The sequence below is a fragment of the Phyllostomus hastatus genome, unplaced genomic scaffold (assembly GCF_019186645.2).
Source record: "Phyllostomus hastatus isolate PE091 unplaced genomic scaffold, TTU_PhHast_1.1 phas_contig_210, whole genome shotgun sequence".
Taxonomy (NCBI): domain Eukaryota; kingdom Metazoa; phylum Chordata; class Mammalia; order Chiroptera; family Phyllostomidae; genus Phyllostomus; species Phyllostomus hastatus.
The window spans coordinates 38342897-38369611 of record NW_025333737.1 but is presented as its reverse complement, the minus strand read 5'-3'; the positions used below and the strand labels follow the sequence as shown (position 1 = coordinate 38369611).

At 68.1% G+C, this 26715-nt stretch overlaps 5 protein-coding genes across 10 annotated transcripts; 3 read left to right on the top strand and 2 right to left on the bottom strand.

Moving 5' to 3' along the window:
• Positions 1 to 820: 820 nt before the first annotated feature.
• On the bottom strand, positions 821 to 11880 carry HGS (hepatocyte growth factor-regulated tyrosine kinase substrate). Of its 2 annotated transcripts, none has more exons than XM_045836131.1 (22): positions 11768 to 11880; positions 10283 to 10367; positions 9991 to 10066; positions 9529 to 9621; positions 7958 to 8081; positions 7278 to 7330; positions 6869 to 6937; positions 6453 to 6577; positions 5919 to 5997; positions 5733 to 5831; positions 5479 to 5574; positions 4990 to 5028; positions 4762 to 4905; positions 4608 to 4667; positions 3794 to 4001; positions 3268 to 3440; positions 3035 to 3175; positions 2774 to 2954; positions 2096 to 2229; positions 1894 to 2013; positions 1619 to 1708; positions 821 to 1304 (listed from the first exon to the last, which is right to left on the bottom strand). In XM_045836131.1, exons 1-22 carry the CDS (start codon positions 11802 to 11804, stop codon positions 1194 to 1196), a joined length of 2337 nt encoding a protein of 778 aa, XP_045692087.1. In that variant the 5' UTR covers positions 11805 to 11880; the 3' UTR covers positions 821 to 1193. The 2 variants fall into 2 exon arrangements, with proteins under 2 accessions (XP_045692087.1, XP_045692088.1); XM_045836132.1 differs by having other exon boundaries at positions 821 to 1277.
• A 217-nt stretch (positions 11881 to 12097) lies between these two features.
• Positions 12098 to 15515, top strand: ARL16 (ADP ribosylation factor like GTPase 16). Of its 2 annotated transcripts, XM_045836154.1 has the most exons (5): positions 12098 to 12164; positions 12390 to 12448; positions 12905 to 13018; positions 13557 to 13672; positions 13829 to 15515. In XM_045836154.1, exons 1-5 carry the CDS (start codon positions 12104 to 12106, stop codon positions 13998 to 14000), a joined length of 522 nt encoding a protein of 173 aa, XP_045692110.1. In that variant the 5' UTR covers positions 12098 to 12103; the 3' UTR covers positions 14001 to 15515. The 2 variants fall into 2 exon arrangements, with proteins under 2 accessions (XP_045692110.1, XP_045692111.1); XM_045836155.1 differs by lacking the exon at positions 12098 to 12164 and having other exon boundaries at positions 12406 to 12546.
• Positions 15516 to 15802: 287 nt separating this feature from the next.
• CCDC137 (coiled-coil domain containing 137) lies at positions 15803 to 19972 on the bottom strand. Of its 2 annotated transcripts, none has more exons than XM_045836146.1 (6): positions 19746 to 19970; positions 19227 to 19360; positions 17738 to 17952; positions 16978 to 17060; positions 16738 to 16817; positions 15803 to 16603 (listed from the first exon to the last, which is right to left on the bottom strand). In XM_045836146.1, exons 1-6 carry the CDS (start codon positions 19877 to 19879, stop codon positions 16212 to 16214), a joined length of 1038 nt encoding a protein of 345 aa, XP_045692102.1. In that variant the 5' UTR covers positions 19880 to 19970; the 3' UTR covers positions 15803 to 16211. The 2 variants fall into 2 exon arrangements, with proteins under 2 accessions (XP_045692102.1, XP_045692103.1); XM_045836147.1 differs by having other exon boundaries at positions 16253 to 16603; positions 17738 to 17957; positions 19746 to 19972.
• A 52-nt stretch (positions 19973 to 20024) lies between these two features.
• OXLD1 (oxidoreductase like domain containing 1) lies at positions 20025 to 22201 on the top strand. 2 transcript variants are annotated; one of them, XM_045836157.1, is made up of 2 exons: positions 20025 to 20142; positions 21646 to 22201. In XM_045836157.1, exons 1-2 carry the CDS (start codon positions 20083 to 20085, stop codon positions 22063 to 22065), a joined length of 480 nt encoding a protein of 159 aa, XP_045692113.1. In that variant the 5' UTR covers positions 20025 to 20082; the 3' UTR covers positions 22066 to 22201. The 2 variants fall into 2 exon arrangements, with proteins under 2 accessions (XP_045692113.1, XP_045692112.1); XM_045836156.1 differs by lacking the exon at positions 20025 to 20142 and adding an exon at positions 20149 to 20397.
• Positions 22202 to 23693: 1492 nt separating this feature from the next.
• PDE6G (phosphodiesterase 6G) lies at positions 23694 to 26635 on the top strand. 2 transcript variants are annotated; one of them, XM_045836162.1, is made up of 4 exons: positions 23694 to 23811; positions 24953 to 25156; positions 25597 to 25637; positions 26090 to 26635. In XM_045836162.1, the coding sequence occupies exons 2-4, from the start codon at positions 25011 to 25013 to the stop codon at positions 26164 to 26166; spliced, it is 264 nt and encodes an 87-aa protein (XP_045692118.1). In that variant the 5' UTR covers positions 23694 to 23811; positions 24953 to 25010; the 3' UTR covers positions 26167 to 26635. The 2 variants fall into 2 exon arrangements, with proteins under 2 accessions (XP_045692118.1, XP_045692119.1); XM_045836163.1 differs by lacking the exon at positions 23694 to 23811 and adding an exon at positions 24621 to 24750.
• The last annotated feature ends 80 nt before the right edge of the window (positions 26636 to 26715 follow it).

The following is a 26715-nucleotide window of genomic DNA, read 5'->3' as shown; positions in this document are numbered from 1 at the left end:
GCCGCTCCGAGAGCGAGGCCGCCTCCTTCCGCGGCACCAAGCGCGCGTCCTGGGAAGCTGGGCCCGGCTTCTGCGCCGTATTTGCCGGGGGTTGGGATTGAGGCGGCAAGGGCCGACTGACGGGCACCTGGGCGGGAGGGCCTCCAGGACCCGGGATGGCGAGTTTGTAAGTCCCGGCTGTGTCTCTAGACACGCGCGCCCTGCGCGCCTCTTGGTCCAGCTCCCAAACTACAGGCCGAGGAGTGTCCCGCTGAGCCCGCCCAGCGTCGCCCCAAGGGTCCCGAGCCTCCCCTCTTCACACGCAGCCTGCGGAAGAGCAGGGCAGGCAAGTCTGTCCCAGCCAGCCCCGCCGCCACAGGTGATTTCTGAGCAGCCGGCGCTGTAGCGGACGGGAAGGCAGGGCTTCCCTGCCCTGCACCTGCCGTCATTCCGGCCTTGCCTTTGACCCGAGCCCAGGTGGCCTCTGTGCCTGTTAAACTCGTTCATGCCTTCACGGAAAAGCTCACGTCGTAGCCCCTACGAGGTCTGCGTGTGTAAGGTGGCACTGGGAACTCTGGATGCTCAGGGCCGAGCGCCTGACATTTGCAGTGACATTTCCTTCCAGGCTACAGCTGGCATCACAGTCAGACCTGAGCCCGGGCCCTGCAGGCCAGCCCCAGGACCTGCGCCGTGGTGCTGTCTCGGAGGAGAGCCTTGGAGGAGACGGGCCTGAGAGTGGAGCTGGCCTGGGCAGGGGACAGGCCAGCCTGCAGGGATGCCCCACACCCCCATCCAGAGCCAGGGCAGTTGCCCGCCGCCTTCTCTCTAAGCAGACACTGGGTCCTGGTTAGAGAGACTTTATTATCGCTGTTCATTCCATCTACTGGGAGCACTGGATGAGATGACAAGCCAGCACGGAAGCAGAGGAGCTGGGGACAAGCCCCCACCCCTCCCCGGGGGGCCAGGGTCGCACTAGAGGGCTCTAGGGAGACCCCCAGGGCAGGGGGAGCCCACGCAGCAGGCTGGGGCTTCCGTCGGAGGAGATGCTCAGGTCTGCCCCGTGCCCGAGGCCCAGCCATGGAGAGAGAAGTCAGAGATGGACCAGCTTGGGGACGGGGAGGGCGGGAAGAGGCAGGAGTGGGAGGGGAGACGTGCTAGTCGGAGGCGGAGGTCTCGGAGCGTAGTGTTACTCTGGGAGGTGGGCTGGCCCCGGGTCAGTCGAACGAGATGAGCTGGGCTTCACTGCCCTGCACCTGCGGGCCCTGCACGGGCGGCTGCTGGGCCATGGGCTGTGGCTGCTGGGGAGGGCCACCAGAGGGCGCCATCTGGGGGACAGGGGCCATTGGTCCTCCCCCAGCCCCCACCCCCACCCCAAGTGGCTTCTCCAGAGACCCCTGCTCCTGGCAGTCTGTCCTGTGAGCCCAGCCCTGGACACTGGAGGGAGCCCCCATCTGTCACGGGTGCCTGTGGGCTTCACGCCCCAGCAGGGGCCACAACCCGGAGTTCCCGGCCACACCCACAAAGTTGAGCAATTTCAGCCAAGTCAGGTCACTGTGCGTGTCCAGGCACTGCCCACTCCTCCCAGGAGAGCCCCCTGCCAAGGGCCCAGGCCCGCAGGGGCAGCACGGGGGAGGCTCACCTGCTGGTACAGGGGCTGCTGCCCCGACATGTAGGGCTGCTGAGGGGGCTGCAGGGGTGCATCCTGACTGGGGAGGGTGGTCATGAGGTTCTGCAGGGAATGACAGCAACCCCGACCGTGAGAAAGGAGCCCTGTGACCCAGCAGATGGGGAACAGCAGCAGGGGCAGCCCAGGGGGCTGGGAGGGGGTGGGGACCAGAAGGGCCCGGCCCACCCAGTGCCCCCCGCCGCCTCTTGCCCAGGGACCACCCTGAGGGGATGCGTGCGGGGCCTCACCTGCATGCTGTAGGGCTGGTAGCCCATGGACACGGCCGGGCTGCCCATGTAGCCCATGCCCCCGGACTGCGGGGCCTGGGCGAGGGCCGGGAGGCTCTGCGGGGCCTGGGAGGCCACGTTCTGTGGAGGGAAGGAGTGTGGGGCTGGGCACCGTGCAGGGGCCTCAGGGGTGAGGGCGGGGGGCGCAGCCTCGACCACCTACCTGATAGCCCTGGGTGGGGGTGGGCTGGTAGGAGGAGTAGGCGGGGCTGGCACTGGGCCCGGCTGGGCCCTGGGGTGCGGCCTGTGCGCCAGTGGCTCCTGCCGGGTACATGTAGGCGCTCACCATGCTGGGGTCTGGGGGGGAAGAGCAGGCCTGAGACCCTGGGGTCGGGGAGCATGCCCCGTGCTGCGAGTGCTGGACCGAGCTCCTGCCTCGCCCACACTCCTACCCAAGGGAAGCACGTGAGGTGTCAAGGCAGGGGAGGACCCCTGGAGCTGCAGGAGTAAGAAGGCATACACCCAGCTATGTTCCCACTGAGCAGAGGGCACTGCAGGGAGGGGACAGTGCTGCCGGTGGCTTTGGGAACCAGCACCCGGACTCGGGACAACGGACAAACATCACCCTCTTGCGGTGGCCTGGGCTGCCACAGCCGAGACCGCTTCCTGTGAATTTTGGGGCCAGAACGCCGGTCAGCATGGAGTGGGGGGTGGGGGGGGGCCTGGGCCCTGGCCTGGAGGGTGTCAGTGCAGGCAGGGGGCACTTCCCACAGGCAGCAAACGTGGTACTGTGCTCACCCTTGGGGAGCCCAGTCTGTAAACCTGTTTCGCCAAAATAAACGTGGAGAAGGTGACGGTCTCAGGCTCACCCGAGCTGGTCAGCACAGCGGCCTGCCCTTACCTGCTCCGGCCCCGGGCACGCTGGGGTAGGGGCTGCCGCTGGCGGGCGCCGGCTGGCTCATGTACACGGTGTGCATGGGGGAGCCCTCCACCGAGCCCGCGGGGCTGAAGGTCCCCGGGAAGCTTGTGGGGCCCGAGGGCTGGTAGAGCACGCCTCCCGCCGCGGTGGGCATGGCCTGGAGCTGGGGACAAACAGGGCCGTCAGGGCGGCCCCTGGCAGCCACAGGCCGCGCCAGCGGGAACGGGGCGGGCGGGGGCGTGCCTGGGCATAGGGCAGGGCGAAGGCGGGCATCTGGGCCCGCATCTGGATGGTCTGCTTCTGCTGCTCCAGGCGCAGCTGCCGCTCCTTCTCCTGCTCCTGCAGGCGCTGGATGGCCAGCTGCCTCTGCACCTCCAGGTACTCCTGCGGGCCACAGGGCGGCGGTCGGTCAGCCAGGTCAGCCAGCACCGGCCGGGCCCGGAGCCCCCTGCTGCCCGCTGGCCCGCCGGCCACACCTGCTTCTTCTGCCGCATGATCTCCAGCTTCTGGGCCAGCTGGATCTGGCGCTGCCGCTCGGCCTCCTCGGCCGCCCGGCGCAGCTTCTCCCGGTGCTCCTCCCGCAGGGCGTTCAGCGCCCCCCGGGCGTCGCGGATCTGCGCCAGCTTGTCCTGCAGCCCCTCGTAGTACACTGGGGGGGGGCAGGGGCAGAGGGGGGCCTTGGCATCGCACGCACACACACGCGGGGGGGGGGGTGCCTGCCCAGGCCCGGCTCGCTGACAGGGCGTCGGGGCTGGGGACTCGCCCTTCAGCTGACCGTCCAGTGCTCGGTGGGCCACTTCCCGTCACCAGGACCACCTGCCCGGGGACCTAGCAGCTGCAGCCCCTGGGGCAGCCCCGTCCCAGGGACCCGCCCACCGCCCACCACCCCAGCCAGGGGGGAGGCCCTCACACCGCGCCGGCCGGGGACGCCGGGCCCAGGGCACCCACAGCACCGGTGGGGGCGGCGGGGGGACCAGGAGGCGGGCGGGCGGGGGGACGTACGCCGGCGCTCGTCCAGCTGGTTGAGCAGCTCCAGCAGCTGGGGGTGCAGGCCGTTGACGGACTGGAAGAGGGACAGCACGGCCGAGTCGTTGGTGATGCTGCGGCCGCGCACGTGGTTGCTCTTCATGCGGTTGACGAAGGTGCTGACGGCGTTCTGCAGGGCCTTCAGGAACTGCGCGTGGCTCTCCTCCGACTCCCCGTTCTGGACCTGCCGCCGGGGACAGGCCGCAGGGCCCCGCGTCAGGGCTGGCCTCCCCCGCGGGGGGCCTGCCGCCACGCCGGCCCTGACCTGGCGCCCCCGTCCCCCGGGGGGGACCCCGGCCAGACACCCCGGCCTGGGGAGGCAGCAGGCCCGCCCCCGGCGGCGACACGGGGCCTGCCCCCCTGCGGAGGCCCTGCCTGCTGCTGTCAGGTTTTCTTTCTTTGTGTTCAGAGAGGGGGGAGAGAAGGAGGGGAGAGGGAGACAAACTCGAACAAGTGAAACGCTCGTCAGCTGTCTCTCCCAGCCACCAGCCAGGGACCGGGCCCGCAACCCAGGCCTTGACCAGGAATTGAACTGGTGACCTTCCGGTTTGAGGTCCAGCCCACAGAGCCACACTGGCCGGGGTGGCCCTGGCTTCTCTCTCCAGTGGCCAACAAAACCCGGAGCCTCAGGACAGACTGAGCCGGGGGCCCCGGGCGGCAGGGTCGGCCCGGGGCAGACAGTGAGTGGCGAGCGCCCCCCCAGGCAGGCGCCGTAGGCACCAGCAGGCCCCGCCTGCGCCCTGGCGCCCCACTCCGCAGGCTGCTGCCCGGGCCGGGGACGGGGGCTCACCTCGCTATAGGGGCCGCCGGAGGGAGGTGCAGGCTGAGGGTCTGTCTCCGGGAGGGGCGCCTGGAAGAGACCCGAGGGTGAGCCGGCCCGTCCCGTCCCCGTGCCCCCACCCCCAGGTCACCCGCCAGAGGCACAGGGAGCAAGCACCCCTCACCTCCACGGCGTTCGCGGGGGCGGCGTGCCCCTCCCCCGGGTGGGCGGCCGGTTCCGCCAGGGGCACGGGCGCGGACGGCGTGGGGCTCCTCCGCGCCTCCTCCTGCTTCTTCTCCCAGTAGTTCCGGTTCAGGTACCGGGCGAGCTGCGGGGGCGACGCCAGGTCATCCCGAGGCCCAGCCAAGGCCCAGGGGGCAGTGGGGAGAAGCACCGCGTGCGAGGAACTCACCTCGGGGTCCATGTCCTCGGCCAGCGGTGCCGACGAGTTCTGGGGAGACACGGAGAGTCTCAGGGGTCCCGGGCCACACGCCCCAGCTCCTCCCAGCCGTTGCTCAGGAGGCTGACGGCACGGCAGTGGCAGGGGCCCCCGGAGTCCGGCCAGGGCTGGTGTGAGGGGGCCCTCGGGACTCCACCACCCAGCCTCCCGTCCGCTGTGCAGAGGGTCCCCAGCAGGCAGAAGGAGGGCTGTTCTCTACCCCCGGGCACAGCTGTCCCCACCCCCCGTCAGACAAGCTAGGGTGACTCCCAAGAAAGTGGACGCGGTCCTGGCCGCGGCTGAGGGTCGGAAGGGGCGGCCGCCCCGGCCCCAGGGCTCCGGGGCCGTGAAGGAGGCAGGGCTCTCCCTGGTGGGGTCCCCACTCTTTCCGGTGTCCCCGCTCCACAGGGGTCCCCTGCCCGGGGAGCCGAGAGCCGGTGCGGCTGGGCCCTGGGGGCTCACCACGGGCGAAGAGTACAGGCTGCTGGCAGGGGGCGCCGACGAGGCCACGGGGGTGGGCTCCGCCTTGGGGTAGGCGGTGTACGTGGACTTCTGTCTCTGCGGGGGGGAGGGACCGGGGAGCGTGTCTCTCGGGGAGCACGGGGCACCGCGGGCAGAGCCGCCCCCGCCCGCCCGCCTGCTCCAGGCACCTGGGCGAGCTCCCCCAGCACCCACAGACGCAGCGAGGCCTCGGGTCTCCCCGCCACCCCGCTCACCATCCTCTCCTTCTCCTCCGCCTCCGACTGCGACAGGGCCAGCGCCAGCTGCAGCTCCTCCTCCTCCTGCAGGGCCGTCTCGTCCCGCTTGGGGGGCAGCTGCGGGCAGGGCAGAGGGGCTGGGTGAGCAGGGCCCGGAGAGGCGCTGGGGAGAGGCGCCGGGGAGAGCCCCGCGGCCAGGCGTACCTGGGACTGCTGCGACAGGGGGCTGGTCAGGTACTCCGCGGGCAGCTCCGTCGTGGGGGGGGCCTTGCCTTCCGCTTTCCTGGGGAAACGGGACCCTGGAGGAGGAGCGCCGCCCGGCTCCGCAGCTCCCCGGGGTGCCGCCTGGGGCTCCCCTGCAGCACGCCCGTGGGCTCCCCGGGCCACGCGCAGGAGGGCAATGGAGCCCTTGGCTAGCGGGCGCGTCTCCCGGCCTGGGCCACCGCCCTGTGTCCCGGGAGCCAGGCTCACACGTGCGCCCGGCTGGGCTGTGGCCACCCACGGAGAGGGAGCGTCCCGGTGCAGCGGCCACAGACACTGCACAGTGGGGTCGGCGCCCCCCCCCGACGCTGCGCCCACTGCGCCGAGGACACAGCTCCCCCCCCCCCCCAGGGTCCTGTCAGCAGCGCAGACCCTGCCCCTGCCCCGCCCCTGCCCCGCCCCTGCCCGAGGGTCCCACTCCAGGGCGGGGCCGCCGCGGAGACCCCCCCCTCACCCCGCCCCAGCGCGCGGACTCACTTGTTGAGCTGCTCGTAGCAGGGCTCGCACACGCGCACCTCCTTCTCGATGCCGAACTTGGGGATGGTGGAGGAGCGCGAGGAGCACTTGCCGCAGAAGATCTGGCCGCAGGCCCGGCAGTGGTGCTGCAGCGGGCGGGGGCGGCGGCTGCGTGACCGGCGGGACCCCTCCCTCCAGCCCGCCCGGCGCACCCCTCCAGCGTGGTCAGGCCAGCCCCGCAGACCCGGACGCCGCCGCTGCCACCACGCCTGGGGAGCGGGAGCTGTACCCGACAGCACCGACCACAGACATCAAACCCTCGGCGGCCACGGACGCCCCGCGGCTGGGGCTGGGTTCCCTCCCCGCCCCCAGACCACAGCCAGGATGCGTGGCTGTGATGGTGGCGTGTCCCCCAGGCCCCCCGCGGGCACACTCACCTTGCGGGTCACCACCCCGAACTGCACCCGGCACCGGTGGCACTCCTCGGCGTCCACCCAGTCGGGGGCCTGGGGGACAGCAGAGTCAGGGCCCCGCAGTGTCGCTCCCCAGCGCCCCCAGAGGCCAGGCCCAGGCACTGCAGGCGCAAGGAAGCAGCCCCCTCCCCAGCACTGCTCTCTCTCTCGGGGGCTCGGAGCGAGAGGCCGCGGCCTCAGGGGCAGGTCAGTGCTCCCTTAACCCCACGAGGCAAAGGGCGCCCTGGACTGTGCTCCTGTCTCCGCCTCTTGCCCTGCTCAGCCACACCGGACGTCCCCTTTGCGAGGTGACCAGCACCCGCCCTCGGCCCCAGCCTCCTCCAGCTCCCCCAGAGCAGCCCCGCCCCCACCCCCGCCCCCGCCCCCCACTCACTCTCTCCGCAGCAAACATGGCGTCGCTCTCCTTGAACTCCGGGAAGACGTGCCCTGGGGAGAGGAGGCTGCGGTGGCTTCGGGGCCGCCCCGGGGTGCGAGGCCCCCACAGGGCACCCGTCCTGGCCGGTCTGCCCTGACACCTGCAGGTCTCAGCACCAGACCTCCCCCCCAGGACCCCCCAGACCTCCAGGAGGCACAGCAGGCGGGCCACCCCTCACCCAGGCCTGGCTCCCACCACGCCAAGGCCGCCCAGGTATCCCCTGGGTCTCCTGTCCGGCTCCTGGCCGAGCGCCCTCAAAGTTGGGGGTCCCCAAATTCTCGTGGAGGCACAGACCCCTTGGGAACCCTACACGCTTCAGACACGCTTTCGCGGGAGAGTGAATGTGAGCCCGAAACCGGGTCCGGTGTCCACTGTCCAGGGCCCCGGGCCAGCCCACGAATGTGGGTAGGGCCCTTGCCACACCCCCTCCGCACAACCCTGCCCACCCCCCAGCCCGCAGACTCGGCCCCGCTCACACTGCACTCACGGGCCGCCCCGGGTGCCGCCCTGGGGTGCCCACCCCACGAGCCCCATCATCACTCGACGAGGTGCCGGGCCCACCCACCCAGCGCGAACACAGCCCCCACACAGCCCCCCTGGTCCCGCCCGCTGCGGGCGGCGCCCCAGGCCCGACTCACCCTCCACCTTCATGATCTGGTAGGTGTCCTGGACCACCTTGTACTTGGGCTCGTTCCGGAAGGCGTGCGCCCAGGCCTGGATCAGGTGCAGGACCTTGTTCCGGACGCTGGCCTCCACCTGCCTCTGCGGGGGCGGGGGGGGGGTAGCCGTGAGCGGTCGCAGGGGCAGCGGGCACCGCAGGGCTTCTCGGCCCGACCAGTGGCTGGGGAGACACCGCTACTCCGGGCGGAGGTGAGGGGTGTCCCCTGGGCGGGGCGGGGCCTTGTACCACTCTCCTCCCGGCCCCCAAGCACAAGCCCCTTGCCGCCATCTGCCCCCTGGGGCCTCCCTGTGACCCCCAGGAGAAGCCAGGGCCCGAGGCAAAAGCTCTCCAAGCCCCGATCCCGGCACACCCCTGACCAGCTGGGAGCCCCTCAGTCTGTGCTCTGCCTAACACCGGCCCCCTGGGTCCGGTCACAGCCACTCCGGGGGTGTCCTTCTATACAGAGCCGCCATTTCCACCAGCTCGGAGCACAGCCCACCACCCTCGGGTGCCATCTGCACTCGGCCGCGGCAGGACGGCAGGACAGGGAAGCTGCCTGACGGAGACGCCAGCCACGGCTCAGTGCAGGGCTTCCGGGGCCTCCCTGCGGCCTGTGCCCAGTCGGTGGCCCCCCCACCCGTCTCCGAGGGGGACTGCCCGCTGTGGACCGTGCGGGGCGCAACGGGGCCGCCTGCCCGTGCAGGGGGAGGGCGGCTTCTAGCCCCTCCCACTCCTCCCGACAGGCCACAGCAGGGCTGGCCATGGCCACAGCGGGCCTCGGAGCGGCTGGCTGCCAGCCCGGGTCCCAGATGGGCCCTCGGCCCCGTGAGCCCACGGGGGACAGGACCAGTACGCGGCGGCCTGACCCACTGGAGCCGGCAAGACGGTGCCCAGGGCTTCGCTGCTCCAGGGCCACCCCAGCAGCCTCACGTGCAGGGGGTGCCCTTCCTCCTCAGAGAAGGGCCGCCCCACCCGGCTCCGCATCACACCCCCCCCCCCGGTGTCACCGCCCACGTCACAATCCCCTCAGGGGGCAGAGCCCGCCCCGGCGGCCACAGGCAGGGGCGGCTCGGGACAACGTCTGGGGCTCAGAAGGACTCTCACTCTTCAGCCCGAGAAGGGCACGAATCCGGATCCCCAGCGCCTCCCCAGCGCCCCCTCCACAAACACGCCGGGCTCCCGTGCCTACCACTCCAAGCCTCCCCGCCGATCGCGCCCGCCCAGCTGCCCCGGGGCTCCCCAGGGCGCTGCTCACACACACGGTTCCTTCCGCCACCTCCCCCGCCACTCAGTGAGTGTGCCCTGCCTCTCGAGGCTCGGCTCCCAGCCCCGCGCCCGGGAAGCCTCCCCCCCACCCGGGAGGAAGCGAGGGGCTCCTGCGCGCAGGTGTCACCAGGCTGGGGCTGGCGTGACGCAGGGGCTGCTGACGCTTGCCCGCCTGGCCCCGTGTTCCTGCCGCAAAGACCCAGGAGAGCGGAGGCCTGGCGGCAGGGCGGCGGCGCCCCTCCTCAGCGTCTAGACCCACCGCCCCCAGCAGGAGGCGCCCACCTTCAGCAGCTCCTTCAGCTCCTCCATGGTCTGCTTGTTGGCCACCTCGTCGTGGACCGTCTGGCCGCAGTTCTTCACCACGGACTCCATGACCTGCGGGGGCCACGGGGGGGGGCAGGGGTGGGCCCTTGGTCGGGGCAGGGGCCCTTCTGGACCCCACGGCCGCCTGAGGCAGGCGGCTGCCAGCACTGCCCAGGCTCCTCCTAACTCCATCAGTCGTCCCCAAGGACAGAGACCAGAGTCACGCTCCCCGCCCTAAGTGTCAGCCCCGGGGGGAGCAGCGGAGGCCCAGCCCCCACCCCAGCTCCATCAGGGCCGCTCACGCCCGCCCTCACGCTCGGTGCCCATGCTGTCGGCTGTGTGCAGGCGAGGGGGCAAGGCTGCGGGGGCCCCTCCGCTCTGTCGTCCTGACCGCTGGGCAGGGGGACCCTTGTGAGGGTGGGAGTGCAGGGCTCTAGTCACCTCCAGCGCGTACAAGGCCACATGGGGGTTCTTGTCGTTGACCTTCTTCTTGATGGAGCTCACAGCATACTTGGCCCTGAAAGGAAAGGGCATTGGCAGGAGCGGAGACAGGGGAAGAGAAAACGGTCCCGGGAACCAAGACGCGGCCCCGCTGCCGCCTGGCCCCAAGCTGCGCAGGGAGCTCCCTCTGTCGGTCCCCAGCCCTCGAGAACCCCAGCCTGAAGGCCACACAGCTCCCCTAGGCCTCGGGCCCTGGGGGGGGGTCACTGGGCACGAGCGTCCCCCCACTCACTGCGTGTCCCCCTGGCGGATCAGGTCACAGATCTGCAGGATGGACTCCCAGTCGGTCTCCAGCAGCAGCTGGCTGGTCGCTTTGTCTGGAACAGAAACGCGCCATTGTGGGGGCTCACCCTGCCGATTCCCCAGAGGGCTCCCAGCTCAGCAGCAGGAGGGACCGCCTCCTTCTAATTTTAAACGTTTGGACCCCAGGAGAAGCCCAGGAAGACCTGCCTGATGCAGTGGGAACCAGGGACCGACCGACCGACCACAGTCCTGAGCTAACAGGCAAACAGACGGGAAGCAACTACAGGGAAAGCCTGTTGCCCTCGGGCGGGCTCCCACAGGCCCTCTGGGAACTCGCTCCCCACGCAGCCTCACGGGCCCAGGCCCTGCTTCCCGGCTCACCCCGCTGCGGGTGAGACACCGTCACTGCCCGGAGCCACATGGCTCGCTGGGGACGGCCAGGATTCCGCGCCGCGCTGGCTGCTTCTGGACAGAATCCGCCACCTCATCCCCCGGAGTCCCTGCTTTCCGGAAGTATGACCCAGCTGGTGAGGTTTCCACTGGGACAAGGGCCCCTGTCCTCTGCTTCGAGTGTCCTGGGTGGCCCCACAGGGCTGACCCCCTGACACCGGGCTGTCCCTCATAGCTGCCTCAGGCAGACGGGCTGTGCGGTGCGGCAGCCCCAGGCCTGCCGGTGCAGACCTCCCTGCGCACCACCAACAACCCCAGAGGCCGGTCCGCCGCCAGCGATGACCCGGAGGTGACTGGCTTCTGGATCCACCCCAGAGAGGCTGAATCACCCCTGGTGGCTGAGTCCCTCGGCCCGCACCTTCCAAGAGCAAGAATGACGTCCCATCTGCGGTCTCCTCCCAAGATACACTCAAGAAAAAAACGGGGGTGGACCGGAGTAGCCAGAGCGTCTGTCCCAGACGGCTCCCGCTGCTTCCCTGGAGGGCAGGACACGTGCCCAGAAACATTCCTTTTCCTTCCTAAAACCCGCGGCCCCCAGGAGGCTCAGAAAGGATCAGCCACAGGCTCTGACAGCTGGAGGAAACGCCTTCCTGAACCACGGGGCGCTTCCCCCGGCAGGTGGGGACAGGCCGCATCGTTCTGGTCCTCAGGGTCGCAGTCCTCGAAAGCGCGTGGCAGGTCCCGGGGAGATGTCACAAGCCCCAAACCCCAGGCAACCCAGGCGGGGTGTTTTTTTTTTTGGGGGGGGGATTATTTCAAGAGGTTTTACTATTCGATCGAGTCCCCCATCTTAGTGACTCAGGACTTTGGGTCGGCCACGGCAGACGCCCGTGGTCGGTTCCCGGGGACCTGCGGGATCCAGGCCCGGCTCATCTGTGAACCCCTCGCCCGCCCCGGCCAGCGCCCGCGCCCGCACTCCCGAGACCCGCTCGCGGCGCGCCCACCCAGGGCTCACGCCGCGCGGCGGACATTCCGCTCCGCTCCAGGACCGCGGGTGGGCCGCGAGGGGCGGGGGTCGCGTTACCTAGGAGACGCTCGAAGGTGCCGCTACCGCGCCCCATGGCGACCCCAGCCGGACCCGACGCCGCGGCCTCCTTCTCCGCGAGGAGGCGCGCCCCCGACTTCCGCTTCCGCCTTCCCGGCGGTCACGCGCACGCCCGGTCCCACTTGGAGTCTCTAGGAGGGTGGCTTTCCGCTCGCCTCACGCTGTGCGCCGATTGGGTCTCGTCTGCTGACAGGTGAGCACCAAAAACCAATGAGCATCCCGGGGGCCAGTCTCATCCAATGAGAGCGGGGTGAAGGGCGGGCCTTGAGTCTCGCGGGGCGGAGCTACGGGTGCCGAGCGGCGCTACGGTTTAGGATGTGTCTCCTTTTGGGGGCTACCGGCGTGGGCAAGTCGCTGCTGGTGAAACGACTGCAGACTATCCTTCAGCGCCGGGCGAGGGGGACTGGAGAGACGGGGGGCACCTGGGGGTGGCAGGCCGGGGTGCGGTTGTTGGGGACGCGGGACGCTCGTGGGGCGGTCGGGGGCGGGGTCCCCTTGGGGGCTGTAGTGGGAGCTTGTGGGGCTCCGGGGAGACCCGGGGCGGGATCTGGACGCCAGCCGCCCTCCTCCGCCCCGCTTGGGGTCCTTGACCGCCGCGCACAGCTGAGCTCGCAGGATGGGAAGGGCGACCTGGGCGACCCTCCCCCGACGCGGCCCACGGTAGGCGGCCCCTTTCCGCGGGTTAGGTGGAAGCGGCCCCTCTTTCGGTTTGCAAAGCGGTTTGGGTTGTGAAGCTGGAACTGGAACCCAGCTGGCGGGTGCGTTAGATGAAACCCGGGGGGAGCGAGTGGGGCGTCCCGGAAGGAGCTGGTCCCCCTGGGACGCAGCTGCGGTGGAGGTGGGGGTGCAGGGCAGCGGATCCGCGCCCCCGCTTCACACACTGTTTGGGTCCCTGTCGCTGGTCGCCCCACAGGCGAATCCCACTGGTGGGCGTTGATTCTCTGCCACAGCCAGCCAGGAGGGGTAGGGTCCACGGGTCCTGCTTTAGGGCCTAAGCCCTTGAGGAAATGGCCCGTTGGGGGTTAGGCCGCAGCGGGAAGGGCCGGGCAGGGGCCCTTCAGGAGTCCTAATGGCGAAGAGCTCGTGGTGGCCTCCGCCGCATGTGTTTCCCCCCAGGTGGGCACCGACCTCACGGACCTCATGGCCCACAGAAGGATCACCATCCGGGAGCTGGGCGGGTGCATGGGCCCCATCTGGCCCAGTTACTATGGAAACTGCCGTTGTCTCCTGGTGAGTTGTCCTCTTTCAACTCGTTTAGGGAAGATTGTCTAGTCCCCAGCCTCACTGTGCACAGGGTGGAGTGTGGGTTTCCGGGCGACTACGAGCCAAGGGAGCGGGGCCACTGCTGCCGCTTCCTTCTGGGGACCCAGCCTGGTCGAGAGCTCGGGGAGGCTCTCAGAGGGCAGCGCTGGTGACTGCGGGTCCCAGCCTGGTGCCCGCCCTCTCCTTTGTGGCCATGGGTGTGTTACTGATTATGCTCCAACCCTACCTCCCTGGGTTTGTCTCGCCCTGGCACGGCCTGTGCCCAAGTTTTGGGGCCCTTCCTGGGAGAGCTGAGGGCCGTGTGAGGAGAGTCTTCTGTGTGGGCAGCAACAACGGACACCTGGTCGCGCCCGCACACCCCGTTTCCTCCCGCCTCTGCCTGTCCCAGGTCCTTCGTTCCGGCTCCTTTTGCCCTTTTCTGAGCTAGGCCTGTGATGCCCAGGGAGGAGGTTCGCAAGGGTCACCTCCATCAGAGCGGCCCTGAACTTCTTTCCCTTCCTCCCAGTTTGTGGTGGACGCCTCCAACCCCACCCAGCTCTCTGCGTCCTGCGTGCAGCTCCTGGGCCTCCTCTCCGCAGAGCCGCTCGCGGGAGCAGCCGTCCTGGTGCTCTTCAATAAAACGTACGGGTGCTCGAGCGGAGGGGGGTGCAGAGGGCGCCCGCAGAGAAGCTCTGTGGAGTGTAGCCGGGAGGGTGGCTCCTCGGGGAGGGGGTGGCGGGGTTGGAGTGGGCCTGTCGGGCCCCCTTTGACAAAGTGCCCTTTTGCCCTTTGCCCCAGCGACCTGCCCTGTTACATGACCGTGGAGGAGATGAAGTCGTTGATCAGGCTCCCAGACATCATCGCCTGTGCCAAGCAGAACATCACTGTGGCAGAGGTCAGCGCCCGGACCGGCACTGGCCTGACAGGGGTGCTGCGCTGGCTCCAGGACACCCACAGAACCGGCAGGTGACCCCCAGGTGGGGAGTAGCCGGACCGCTCCGTGGGGAGGAGGCAGAGGACGGCCCTCAGGAAGACAGCTGACCCGGCGTAAGCCAAGACGGCGGGCTTCTGTGTGCCGGGCTGCGGTGATGGGTAGACCGAGGCACCTGGGTTATGAACACTCCTGACAGCTGACGCTGGGATGAAGACCGTCCGGGGCCGGGAGAGCAGGACCGCCCCCCGGAGCGCTGGCCCTCCCAGGGGAGCCTGGAGGGCAGGGGGGCTCCGATGGGGCCCAGGGGCCGGCAGGCCGGTGCCAGACTCTCCGGGCCAGAGTCCTCAGCCGCTCCCCATGTGTCTCCACTGCGGCTGAGGGAGCCGGCAGGAGGACTGTTGACGGGTGGGCGCGTCCCAGGGCACCCACAGCAAAGGACCACAAACCGACTTAAAACAACCCAAGTTTCTGATCACGGCTCTGGAGGCCAGAAGTCTGAAGTCCAGGCGTTGCGACTGGGGTGTCCGCAGGGTTGGGCCCTGCTCCTGGAGGCCCCGAGGGAGGACCGTCCCCGGCCTGTCCCCCAGCTCCTAGTGGTGGTGGTAATTTGGGGGTCCTTGGCCCGGGGCTGGCTGAACGTGCATCTCCACCTCTGTCCTCGCACACGGCCTTCTCCTGAGGACACCTGCCGTTGGACTTAGGCCCCGCCCCAAATCCAGGGTGCCCCCGAGGTCTGTGATTACCTCGGCAAAGGCCGTCTCCAAAAAAGGTCGCATTTGCACGTTCTGGCGGTTACAGCTTGGACGGATCTTTTGGGGGCCACTCTCCAACCCACTCTACTGTGCAGGGAGCGAACTGCCCGAGTGTGGTTGGCCGCGTCGGGCCTCGCGGCGCCTCTGGCCCTTCACCGCCCACAGCCTGGCACCCCCCCCCCCCATGAGACTCGCCCCGAGAGATCATTCCTGAGTACGCCGCTGAGCAGCCGTCCACGAGAATGACCTCCACCTGGAGGTGGGGCCCTCCTAGCTTTCAGACCCCCGGCTTCGGGATTTGAGCAAAGCCCGGTTAAAATCATGAAGTGTTCAAAGGGCCTCTAAGCTGTCACTCATCGGTTCTCTAGCTGAGGGGTAAGAACCCCAGCAAAAGGGGGAGCACGGTGTGAGCTCTGGGGCTGGGCCTTGGGGCACCCGCAGGCTGGAGGCCCCCCTCTTTACTTCTGAATCGTGGACACCATGTTCTACATACTCAAAAAGTGAATTGAATCAACAAAATAAAAACAGCAACTGAAAACGAAGAAGGAACCTCCTGAGGTGCCATCGGAGCCCAGCAGCAGGTCCGCCAGCTTTTGTTGAACTGAAGCCCTCAGCTTCGCCCTACACTGTGTCCGCACTCTTCACAGCAGACCCACTGTGTGTGTGTGTGTGTGTGTTGCAGGGTGAACTATTATATCTGTGAGGCGTTTTCAGGGTAAAGGATGTGAACAGAAGAAAACCAATTAAACTTTAATAGCACCCCCCCCCCCACAACAATACAAACTCATACCTGAAGGTACACTTGTTTTGTTTTCTGTGTTTCCAAGGCCCGTCTGCAGAAGGGGGGCCTGGAAGCAATGACACCCCCGCGTCAGCGAGCGCCTCGAACCCAGCTTGTGGTTCCGGCTCAGCGCTGCACCCCCACCGGGAGGGACAGGGGCCCCTCACAGAATTGGAGGGCGCACCTCGTGCGGGAACACTGTCAATCTGACGCTTAGACCCGTGTCAGAAGACCAGTATCTTCACTGGCCAGATATCGGGCCACTCTCACTAACCATGAGTCTCCAAAAACAAACAACCAGCCCCTGGGGTTTGTTGGGGTTTATGGTAAAATCCCCTGAGTTCACACACCAGCCTTAGTGGCCACTGCAGGCGACCCCCACTCAGCCAGGGCAGCCCCCCTCCGAAGACGTCTCCCCGAGGAGACTCAGCGGTGGCACTCCATGGACTCCAGGGGAGCCCGTGACGAACATGACGGACTGGCGCCGCCCAAGTCCACAGTGTCTACGGTTAATCGGCAGTCAGGGGCAGGATGATGGGGTGGGCCCGAGTCCATCTCAGCCTGGACCCCCGTGTTCGGGACAGGGGTGGGGGCGATACCAGGCTCATGGGAGTGACACGGTGTGGCTGGCTGTCTCCCCCAGGCGCTGGCCCCACTGACAGGGGCTCAGGGCAGATGGTGTCCAGCAGGAGACACGGGCCTGGTGATGGTCACTCAGCAAAGTAGTGTCCAGGGAGGAAGAAAGGACAGCGGACACTGGAGCCCCTTCCGGAACGTGGGAGCCGGTGCACTGGGCTCTGGGTCCCAGGCTGTGTCCAGGGAAAGGGCTCTGATCTCTGGGCCCCCTGCCCGTTCCGCCGACCCAGCGCGGCAGCCTGGGTCTCCCACCATCACAGGCCAGTCCCTGGCTGCTTCTTGGGTGGGCAGCGGGCTGACCGGGCCTCCCGCCGCCGCTGCTGCTGCAGCGTCCTCATCGCCCTGTAGGCCTGCACGGCCCGAGCTCTCTCCTCCGCCACGATCCGCTGCCTGGCCATGGAGGAGGCCGGGGGCTGGGGCGCACCGCCGGGGCTCAGGAGCGCCCCCAGGATCAGTGACTTCCTGCCGGGCTGTGGACCAGAGACGCGAGGTGCAGTGCAGGTTCAGGGGCGGGCAGAAGGCACAGAGCCCAGTCGGGAGCTGCTGAGCCCAGGGAGAATCACACTTACTGGAGACAGACAGGGAGGTCCCCAGCCCTGCTCACCTGGCCCATGCTCACGCTCGTCCTGGGCTTGGCGGTCAGCTCGGGGGGCTGCAGGGCGACCTCGCCGAACTTCACCGTGTCTGGAGGGGCAAAGGGGCGTGTCTGAGGCCCGCTGCCCACACACCACCACAGTCCCAGCTCCTGAGCCACCGTCTGCCCGTCCACTGACCAGGAGGGGACAGAGGTGCCACTGGCCCTCGACCCCCACCCAGGGCTGACCCGGTCCCCTCAGGGAGCCACCTCGGAGCAGCTCCTGCTCCAGCCTCTCCGCCGCCTTTTCCTCTCTTCTCTGCCGGACTTTGTCCAGCCGCCGCCTCTGGAACCTGGGGAGGAAAGCCCAGGGCCCTTCAGATTCCCAGCTCCCGCTGCACCGGGCTCAGGAGGCAGCGGAGGTCACCCCACCTCAGGCAGGGCCCAGGCGGTTGCAGCCCTGTCCCCGGTCCTGCCACCGCCCCACAGCTATCCACCAGACAGGGCTGCGGACCCAGCTGGCCAACAGCTGGCCAACAGCTGGGAGAGGGCGACGCCACGCCTCCTCTTCGCCAATGCGGAGCCCAGGCCCACGGGTCCCTGCTGAGGGCTCCCCAATCTCCGGACAAGAAAGGTGACACTGGGAACAGGACCCCAGTCCACACCCAGGGAGAGAAGGTGGCATCTGCCAACCAGAAGGGGAGCCCAGGGCTGCGTGTCAGGCTCATCCGGACCCCCACCCGAGCACCAGTCCTGCTTTCCACGGGGCAGGCATGTCCCCGGGCAGCAAGCCCTCCCGGGGGGACAGGGCCTCACCCTGTCTCCACGCCCTACAGCCGCCAGCCCGGGCTGGGCAGCCGGCCCCGACCTGCCCTGGCGCTTGGACCCCTGGATGATTTTCCAGGAAAACGCACTGACAAGGCTAGGCCCTCCGAGAGTCGCGGGTCAGAGCCCCCCGGAGCCTCTGAGGGGACAAAACACTGTAACTGCAGAGACAGTCGGGGACCCCAGCCCCCGAGCCCCCACTCACGCTTTCTTCCGCTCCGACTTCTCCTTGGGAGCTGCCTGCACCTCGGGCCGCTGGGCCGCCCGGTTCTTGCTGAGGAAGAGCACGTGCTGGGCCTCCTGCTCCATGCGCTGGACGTAGGCGCCGTCGGACTCCCCCTTCCTCTGCTGGAACTTGGGGACCGCGATCTCCGGGTCCGCGCCCTGCGCCTCCTTCTCCAGCGTCCTTCTGAAGGCCGCCTGGGCTGAGGACAAAGGGAGATGGGGTACAGGGCCTGAGGGGCAGGAGGGAGGGGTGGCCCGCAGCTGTCCCACAGTCACCCCCTCTCAGGGCCACAGGACGGAAGGCCGGGCTCAAGAGGGAGCAGCCAACCACAGTGGCTGAGGGACTCTGAGGTGCCCGTCTTGGGACACCCACAGCAACAGGGTCCCCACAGCCCTCGGGGACGTGTGGAGGTTGTCACTGCAGCTCAGCTGACACAGGAAACAAGCTCAGTGTCCGCCGGTGGGTGACCGCTGAGCGAGTCCCGCGTTGACACACAGACGCACTGCCCAGGCGGAGAGAGGGCGCACAGCGGCGCCCCCCAGGGATGTGGACAGACCTGTACGGCTCCCTGTAAGCAAAAACCCTGGACACTAAAGGTGTCGACGGCACAGCTTTCTCGTCGCGTGGACTGGGAAACGTGCAGCTTTCTCTGCGCGTGTGGGAGGAACACAGGGAAGGTACATGGTGGTTTCTTTCCGGGGCAGGGAGGCTGCACCGCCCCTCCTACCTTTCCCATTCCCTGCGCATGAGCGAGTACCTTTTAAAAAGAACCTAACCAGAAAAAGGGCTCCTTCAACAAGCCCGGCTCCTGCGTGCTGTCTCCCCCCAGGCCAGCGCTCCCCCTCCCTCCCCGCCCTTCTTGCCCGCTTATTTCCCTCTCCCCTGGTAGCCGCGTAACCCCAGCGAAGGGCCTGGGGTTTCGACGGAGTCGCCGAACACCAGCGCTGTAAAACCAGCCCCGCGTCTGAGAAAACAAATACGTGTCCACGCAGAACAGAACCGCGCCGGACTGCGTTCCCCAGCGTGCCCTAATGTCGTCTCTGGCAGAAGCTGAGGGGTGGCCCACCTGGCCTTGGGGAGGGGTGGGGACGGTCAGTTTGTCAGAGTGAGCCTCATCAGTTCCCCCCTTAACCCCCAGGCACCGCCCACTTCCCTCTGCCGCCACCGTCTCACTTGCAGGAGCCTCCCCCGCCTGTTATACGGTGACCTTTCCTCCAAGCAAATGAATCTGCACCCGCACCCATGGTCCGCTCCATCGCATCTCCACTGCTCCCGGGGAATCGGTGCTCCCTGCACCGGGCCCGGGCTCCCTTGGAGCCTCATCTGAAACCGCACTGCCCCCCGCAGCTGCTGTGGCCCTGGACTCGCGGGCCTTGGGTCCGTCCTCCCCCACCCTCGGACCACTGACACGCCATTGGATACCTGCGTGATTAACCTTTACTGTCACCCACGTGAGCCCGCACCTTACCCTCTTTCTTTCTCTTCTTGTTACTGACAGGGTTTTTCATTTCCTGGCGGCTCTTCATAATCTCCCGGAGCCGGAAAGGGATTTCCTGTTCATCCTGGTTCTTGGGCTTGCAGTTCACTTTCTTCTTCTCTTGGCTAAGGAGGAGGACACGGGAGTGAGACGCGTCCCGAGTCCAGCAGAAGCGGAGTCAGAGCAACCGGAGCTGGGCCTGGGAAAAGCTCCGCAGGCCACCCTGGCTGCGGAGGGGCACGCCGGCCGAGGCGGCATCGTCGTCCGGAGGCTGTCCCTGAACTGGGGTCTCGCAGAACGCGCCGAGCGCCCCGGGGGGCTGTCGCTCCCTGACCTTGTCCATGGTGGCAGAGATGGCACCCTGCATGGTGGCAAGGGCCACGCCAGAGACGTTCCGTCGCGCCTCCGCTCGCCCGCTGACCCTCCTGCACGCCAAAGGCACGGACAGGGCAGGACGAGCGCCCCGGCCGGGGGAGAGGCACGGGCAGACTTCAGGGCGGTGAGACCCACCTGCGCGGCCTGGGCCACGGCGCCGAGCGCTGCTTCCCCTGCGGCGGCTGCTGCCGTCGCCCTTGCGGCCGCCCCGGGCCCCCAGGCCCCGCTGTCCCCGCGGGGACCGCCGCTCGGCGTCCCGCTCGCGCCATCCGCACGCGCCGCCGTCCCGGGAGATGCTACTTCCCTTCTTGTGCACGGTCCCGCCCCACCACCGCCACTTCCGCTCCTTCGCTCTCAGCTCTGTGCTCATTGGGGTGGTGCATCTCCCAGCCGAGCCCCGATTGGTCCAGGGGGCCGCCACTCACGGCCCGGAGGCGGGGGCGCGCGTGCGCCGTGGGCCGGGCCGCGGGCGATGGTGCTGGGGCGCGTAGCTGCCGGAGGCCGGGCGGTGGCAGCAGTTGTCCTCTGCTCTGTAAGTGCCTGCGGTGGCGGACGCGGTGGGGTCGCGGGGACTCGTCCGGGGTCCGGGACAGGCCTGGGCTCGCGCCTCCGGCGGGCAGCGCAAGGGCCTGCGAGAAGGGGTTCTGCCGCTGGACCGAGCCCGGGGAGAGTGCCCGCCGGTTCTGAGCTCGTTCACCGGTAATACCCCCGGAGCGTCCGCCGTATGCGGGCCCTTTGGGGACGCCGCCGTGAGCAGGAGCTGATGCTCCGCGCAGGAGTTAGGGAAGTACGTAAGGTTTGGGCTGAGCCCGGCAGGTTCGGTGCCCTGGAGACACGCGGAGCCGGGAAGGGGGCTCCGGAGCTAGGCTGGGGCTGGAGCTGGAGCTGCAGGGAGGGCTGCGCACAGGCCTTCGGGGATGACCTGGGCGGCCTGGGCTTCTCCTGTGGCAGGGGAACCGGGACTATGGGGGGAGAGATGCCTGTTAGGGGAGAAACTCGGGTCTTCTCGCCCACGCAGTAGAGAATTACAGATCAGCAGGTGTATTAGCGCGCCAGCAAGGTTTATCAGTGGTAAAGCGAATGGGCCTTGCGGAGGGTGGGGTGAAAGGCATAGGTTCAGGGCAGGGCAAGGTAAGGGCGGCAAGAGTAGAACTCCTATAGGTGGAGGGAGGGGAATGAAGAAGTTACGTATTGATGGACGGGTGAAGGTGGTGTCCGCTTCCACCAGGGGACAGGACAACACAAACGCAGGTATGGGCGGGGGCAGTTGCCTAAGGTTATTTATGGCCCTGTCTGTTAGCATCAGGGACTCCCTTGTAAAACAGATAGTGACCAGAGGCGGACAATTAATCAAAGTTATGTATGGGTTTTTTTCTTTGAGCACTGTGGACCCCTTCCCTCCCAGCTTCTTGACCTTGGGATGCAGGCACAGTTTCTGAGGCTTTCTTCCCCAGCCAGTGGAGACCATACATAGAATTCAAGGGCTCCCTCCTCCCGTGCTAACAGCGTTCCTGGTGGGGTTCGCGACACCTGGCAGTATTGATGGACCGGGCCCAGGACTGCTGAGTTACCAATGGAGGGGTGCCTCCCTCCTCCTCCTCCCAGCCTCGGTCTGCTGTCCATCCTGCCTAACAATGCGATTGGTCAGATGGGCAGAGGGGACGGGCAGTCTGTACTGGCTGGAGAGGGAGAGGGGACTTCCACCCCCACCCCCGTTCCTGTCCTCCGTGGAGCAGAGTCGTCTTAGCTGGAGGCACCCAGCTTCCCCCCCCAGCCCGCGCCCCCATCCGCTGCCGTGCGCGCCCAGTGCCAGGCCCTGGACCCAGCCCGGCTGGAGGTCGTGCCCTGTCGGCCTCATGCCAGCTGGCACATCCATCTAACAGGTGGAGACCGGGTCTAGAGGCGGCGCACCTTGTCTGAGGTCACACAGGGAGTGAGGAAGCCACTGCCAGGAGGCCGGAGCTCCCCTGGAGCTGGGGGCAGGCGAGGCCTCGCCAGCTTCCTGGAGACTCACGAGGCTTGTCTGCGTTCTTAGGGGCCCGGCCGACGCTCCAGCGGGGACTGGTGCCACCGGCTTCCCGGAGGCGGCAGCGCTCCCCACCGGCACCGCAGCGGGACCCCAGTCTGGGAAGGCCGCAGAGAGTTCGGGAAGGACCATGGGGACGAGGGCTCCCAAACAGCGGCAGATGCCACGAGGCACCCCGAGTCCTCCCCGCCCGGCAAGGACGCTTCGGAAGCCCCATACCCCTCCCCGCCGGAGCTGCAGCCCCCCACGAACTGCTGCATGAGCGGCTGCCCCAACTGCGTGTGGGTGGACTACGCGGACGCGCTGCTGCGGCACTACCAGGACGGCGGGCAGCGGGCCCTGGCCGCCCTGCAGGAGCACGTGGCCGACGAGAACCTCAGGGCCTTCCTCAGGATGGAGATCCAGCTCCGCATGAGGAGCAGGGACTGAGCCGGCCCGGAGCTGCTGCCCAGGCAGTGCCGTGGCCTCCTGCACCCGCAGCCCCGGTGGGGCTGGTGTCGGGGGGGATCGGGAGAATTATTTATTGACTGCACCCGAAAATAAATCAGTTCTCTGTGCTGCTGTCTGAAAGACTCCTATGGCCTCATCAAAGGGCAGGAACGGGTTGTCACAAGAGGTTCCCTGAGCACCTGACAAACTCCATCAACCTGTGAGGGGGAACTAAGATTCATTCCCGTGAACATTCATGTGACAAGGACTCCAGGGGCCCTCTTCCCTGCCCCAGCATCTCTGAAGTCCCCGCCCGCCATGCTTCCTGAGCAACGCGGTAGCGGGAGGACCATCTGGTCCCAAGAGGTTGCCATGGGCAAAGCCCTCGGCAAAGCCCTCGGCAGGCATGGAAGCCCCCAGGCCGCCTGGGAGGTTCCCCATTGGTCCAGCTGCTGGGGCTCCTGGGGAGACACCAATCTGCCAGCCTAGTAGACGGCTGCGGATCAGGCAGCAGGGGCCCGAGCACCTCGTAGCCACCAGTCCTCCCAACCCACCTGGGGCACGGCCCGCAGGGCAGCTGGCCGGGGCGGAAGGACCCGGGGGCCTCAGGCATTGGCCTCAGAACCGGGGTCCCGGTCGCAGCCCATCCCGGTCACCTGCTCATCCTCGCCCGTGGAGTGTCCCACCGCCCCCCACCGCCTCCAGCAATGAATTCCAGGGTCTGAGACCAGCGTCCCGGACAGGGCAGGGGTTGAATGAATCTATGCCAGCCTTACCTCCTCGTGTGCAGGAAAAGCTGAGGGTGGAATCTCACAAGGGGTTTGAGCTGACAGAGAGCCCTTCCCTCCCGTGTACAGCCAGGGTTTCCGCGGGGAGACAGCTCTGTGGGCGAGGGGAGGAAGCCGCACGGCCGCAGATGGGTGCCGCGCTGCGGCCGCACCCAGCACCTGGCACCCGGCAGTCCCGGCCGCCGTCCGGCTCAGGTGAGGCGCGTCACCCAGAAGTGCTCAGGGTGCAGGTCGGCTCAGGGGTGGGTGGTCGGAGCGACACGTGTTGGTCAGGCTGTGTCTCAGAGGGTGTCCGGTCTGACCCCGTCCACCCACACACGTTTGAAAACGGTCTGGGGAGGGAGAGGCTGGCCCCGTGGACGGCGGCGCAGCAGAGCCCTGCCCCTCCCGGGGCCCGCGGGGGGCTGCGCAGCTCTCAGCGATGTAGCCGGAGGGTTTCTGTGCTTGTCTCAAAAACGTGGAACTCTACGTGGCTGGCGTGGCTCAGTGGATGGAGCGCGGGCTGTGACCAAAGTGTCGCAGGTCCGGTTCCCAGTCAGGGTACATGCCTGGGTTGCAGGCCACGGCCCCCAGCAACTGCACATGGATGTTTCTCTCTCTCTTTCTCCCTCCCTTCCTTCTCTAAAAATAAATTTTTAAAAAATCTTTAAAAAAGCCCCGTGGAATTCTAGCAGGCTTTGTGCCGGCACTTGGGGGAGTGTGTGCATATACGTGTGTGCATGCACACCCACCCGGTGGACCCTGTACAATCAGCCCGATTTCAGAATTCCCCCGTCCCCGACCCCCAGAATCCTCAGCGGTGGTGCCCGCCCTGGCGGCCCTGGCAATCTCATTAGCGTGGCGTCAGGGGACAGTCTTAATCAGCTTACCTGGCCGCAGGATAAATGCCCGGCAGGCACCCTGGGGAGGAAGGCCCGCCACGCACCCCCGTGGCTCCCTGAGACCGGCCCAGAGCTCGGTGAGTAGTGACCTCCCGTCGTGGCTTTCCCTGGCGGCCACTCACCAAGCGTGTTGGTGGGCATCCACCCAGAGGGTGGGAGGCTGGTGGGCTCTGCACCACCTCGCCCAGGCCTGGGTCTGCGAGAGCTCACCCACTGCCCTGCTCAGAGAGGACGCCCGGCCGGCCCCTCCCTCCCCGCCCCCTGGCCACGCGGTGGTGCAGGCTGTCCCCAGGGCCAGCCATGGGTGGTCTGGGAGTCTCGGGTCGCACACTCTCTGTCGACTTGAGTTGGCACCAGCCGGAGGGCCCATGGCGGGTCCACCCCAACCCCAGGGGCCCGGCACCCACTACGGAGCCTCCCTGGTCAGCGGGACCCCCTGCCCACGCGTCTCACGTGGTCTCAGCCCTGACAATCCAGAGGCAGCCCTCGGCGGCCCAGCAGCCTGGGGACAAGCAAGGGGACCCGGGAGACCGTGCCTGGGACGTGCCGTGTGCTGTGTGGGAGCAGCGCTCCTGTCTGTCTGCATCACATGCTTCGCTCCAGAACCTTCTGGACCCCGGCAGACCTGAGGGATTAGTCTCCCTCCAGCGCTAATAGGCTTGGAGGAAGCCGAGCTGCCCTTGACCTTGGCTGGCCAAGGTCACTGGGGCTTAAGGCATTGGCTGGTGGAGAGGAAAGGAGGTCACCTGTGCGGTGGTGCAAGGATGCCAGCTGGCGACTGGGCACCCAGAGGCGCCCCAAGCGCAGTGAGCAGCTGGGGAGACCCTGCCGCTGAAGGAGCCGCAGCCCAGCCCGGCGGCATCTCCTGCTGAGCCAGGCGCCCCCCTGCCCGGGCACCCCCCTCCTTGGGTCTCCCCTCCTCGGCAGGGCACCGCTGGGTGCCTGGCATGCCACCGTGAATGAGACAGCACCCGCCAGCCCCAGGGCTTGTGGAGGGAGCAGAGGCCGGGAGACACGTGAGGAGGGGTGCACGGGGGTCTCTGGCACTCTCGCTCCCCCATGTGACCCCTGTGGAGCTCCCACAGAGCGGGGGCTGCTGTCTGGGTCACCCTCGGGACCCGCTGGGTCTCGGGTTTCGGGGTTTCCTCCGGTGGCTTAGGATCTGCCAGGGGTCTGGAGCAGGAAGGCTGACCGGGGCCCTGTCTGCTCTGCCCCCAGCCCGGTGTAAGGGGGTCCCGAGGCCAGAGGTCGCCGCAGGGTCCCTGCCAGACTGGCCATGAATTTGGAGCCGCCCAAGGCCGAGGTCCGGTCGGCCACCAGGGTGACCGGGGGGCCCGTGACTCCCAGGAAAGGGCCCCCCAAGTTTAAACAGCGGCAAACCAGGCAGTTCAAGAGCAAACCCCCCAAGAAAGGTGTCCAAGGGTAAGCAGAGCCGGGGGAAGGGGCGGCTCCCGGGGGGGTGGAGGGACCCAGCCCCCCGCTGCACAGCAGGGAGGTGGGGGCCTCGGCCGCCCTCCGCTGGCTGGGGTGGGCCCGCTGTCCTCTCACTGGGCTCTGGGGGGCCTGGGTTCCAGGGGGCCAGCGTGGGGTGGGGGGGCAGGGCAGGGGGGGGCGGCGGAGGCTCCTGTAGCTCCAGCCGCTGTCGCCCGATGGGTCTGGGAAGCTTGCTCACTGTCATCCAGACACTTGGTCACACTCACCCACACCCGGGGCACACCCACAGCCCCCCACGTGCACACCTGGGCACACCCACAGGCACTCCACGTCCTCAGAAACCTGCACTCGAGGGCAGACGTGGCCCCATTCCGCGCACCCCACTGTGCGCTCACGCCAGCCACCGTCTGACCGCTCTGTCCTTGCAGGTTCGGGGACGACATCCCCGGAATGGAAGGCCTGGGGACAGGTATGAGGACGCCAGGGGCTGCCCAGTTTACCCCGGCTCAGCTGCCCAGAACGTCCAGGGGCCCAGCCCCCCCCCGCGTGGCCAGGCTGAGTCTTGTTTAGGGTCCCACCCCCCACCCAGTCTTCATTTTCTCCTGAGCACCCAGCCTCAGGGCCCCCCCCCAAGTGGGGTGGTTTCCACACAGGGGCTTCCCCTAGAGCGTGGAGCGGAGGGAGAGGAGGAGGAGCTCGTGCTGTCCCCTCCCCCGCAGCAAGGCCCGCCCCCTCCCCTCCGCTCCCCTCCCCCAGGCCTGCTGCACCCACGGCCTTCCTGAGCGGGGTGTCCATTCCACACCCCAAAAGCTGGTGTGTCCTGGGAGGAGGGTCTTCACCACTTGGGGTGTGGACAGCGGGGCCCCAAGGGGGTAGCGGGGCCGCGGGACCTCCGAGACATGCCGGCCCCTCCCCCTGCAGACATCACGGTCATCTGCCCGTGGGAGGCCTTCAACCACCTGGAGCTGCACGAGCTGGCCCAGTACGGCATCATCTAGCCTCCCCCGAGGTCCGCTCCGGCCTCCCGCCCCGCTCAGGGGTCCCGCAAAGAGGCTCGAGGGTGTCGGGATTGCGCAGGTGGTGTCCGGGTGTCTGGAGACCCTCAAAGGGCGTGACCGCAGGCCCCTGGACACCAGGAGCCCATCGCCTCTCCCCAGGACGCCTGCTGGACCTCCCGAGACACTGGCCCACAGACCCTCCCGTCCCGCGGCTGGAAAACCAGGGCAGGATCTCCCAGCCGCGCCCCTCCCAGCCCGGCCTCTGTCCTGCCTGTCCCGAGGCGAGGACAAGCTGCCCGCGCAAGCCATTCCCAGTTGGTGCCCCTGGGTGGGCGCGGTGGGCGGCGGGAGTCTTGGGGCGTCAGAGAGCGAGACCCTTCCAAACCCACCACGCCTGTGGGAAGCTGGTCCTTTCCAGCGCGGCCCCGCGCTCGCTGTCCCTGTTTCAGAATAAATTCGTCCCGCCCCCGCTCGCTCATTGGGTGTGTCGGGAGTGGGGCGGGGCCTGGGGCGGGGCCTGGGGCGGAGCCTGGGGCCGTCAGTAGGATG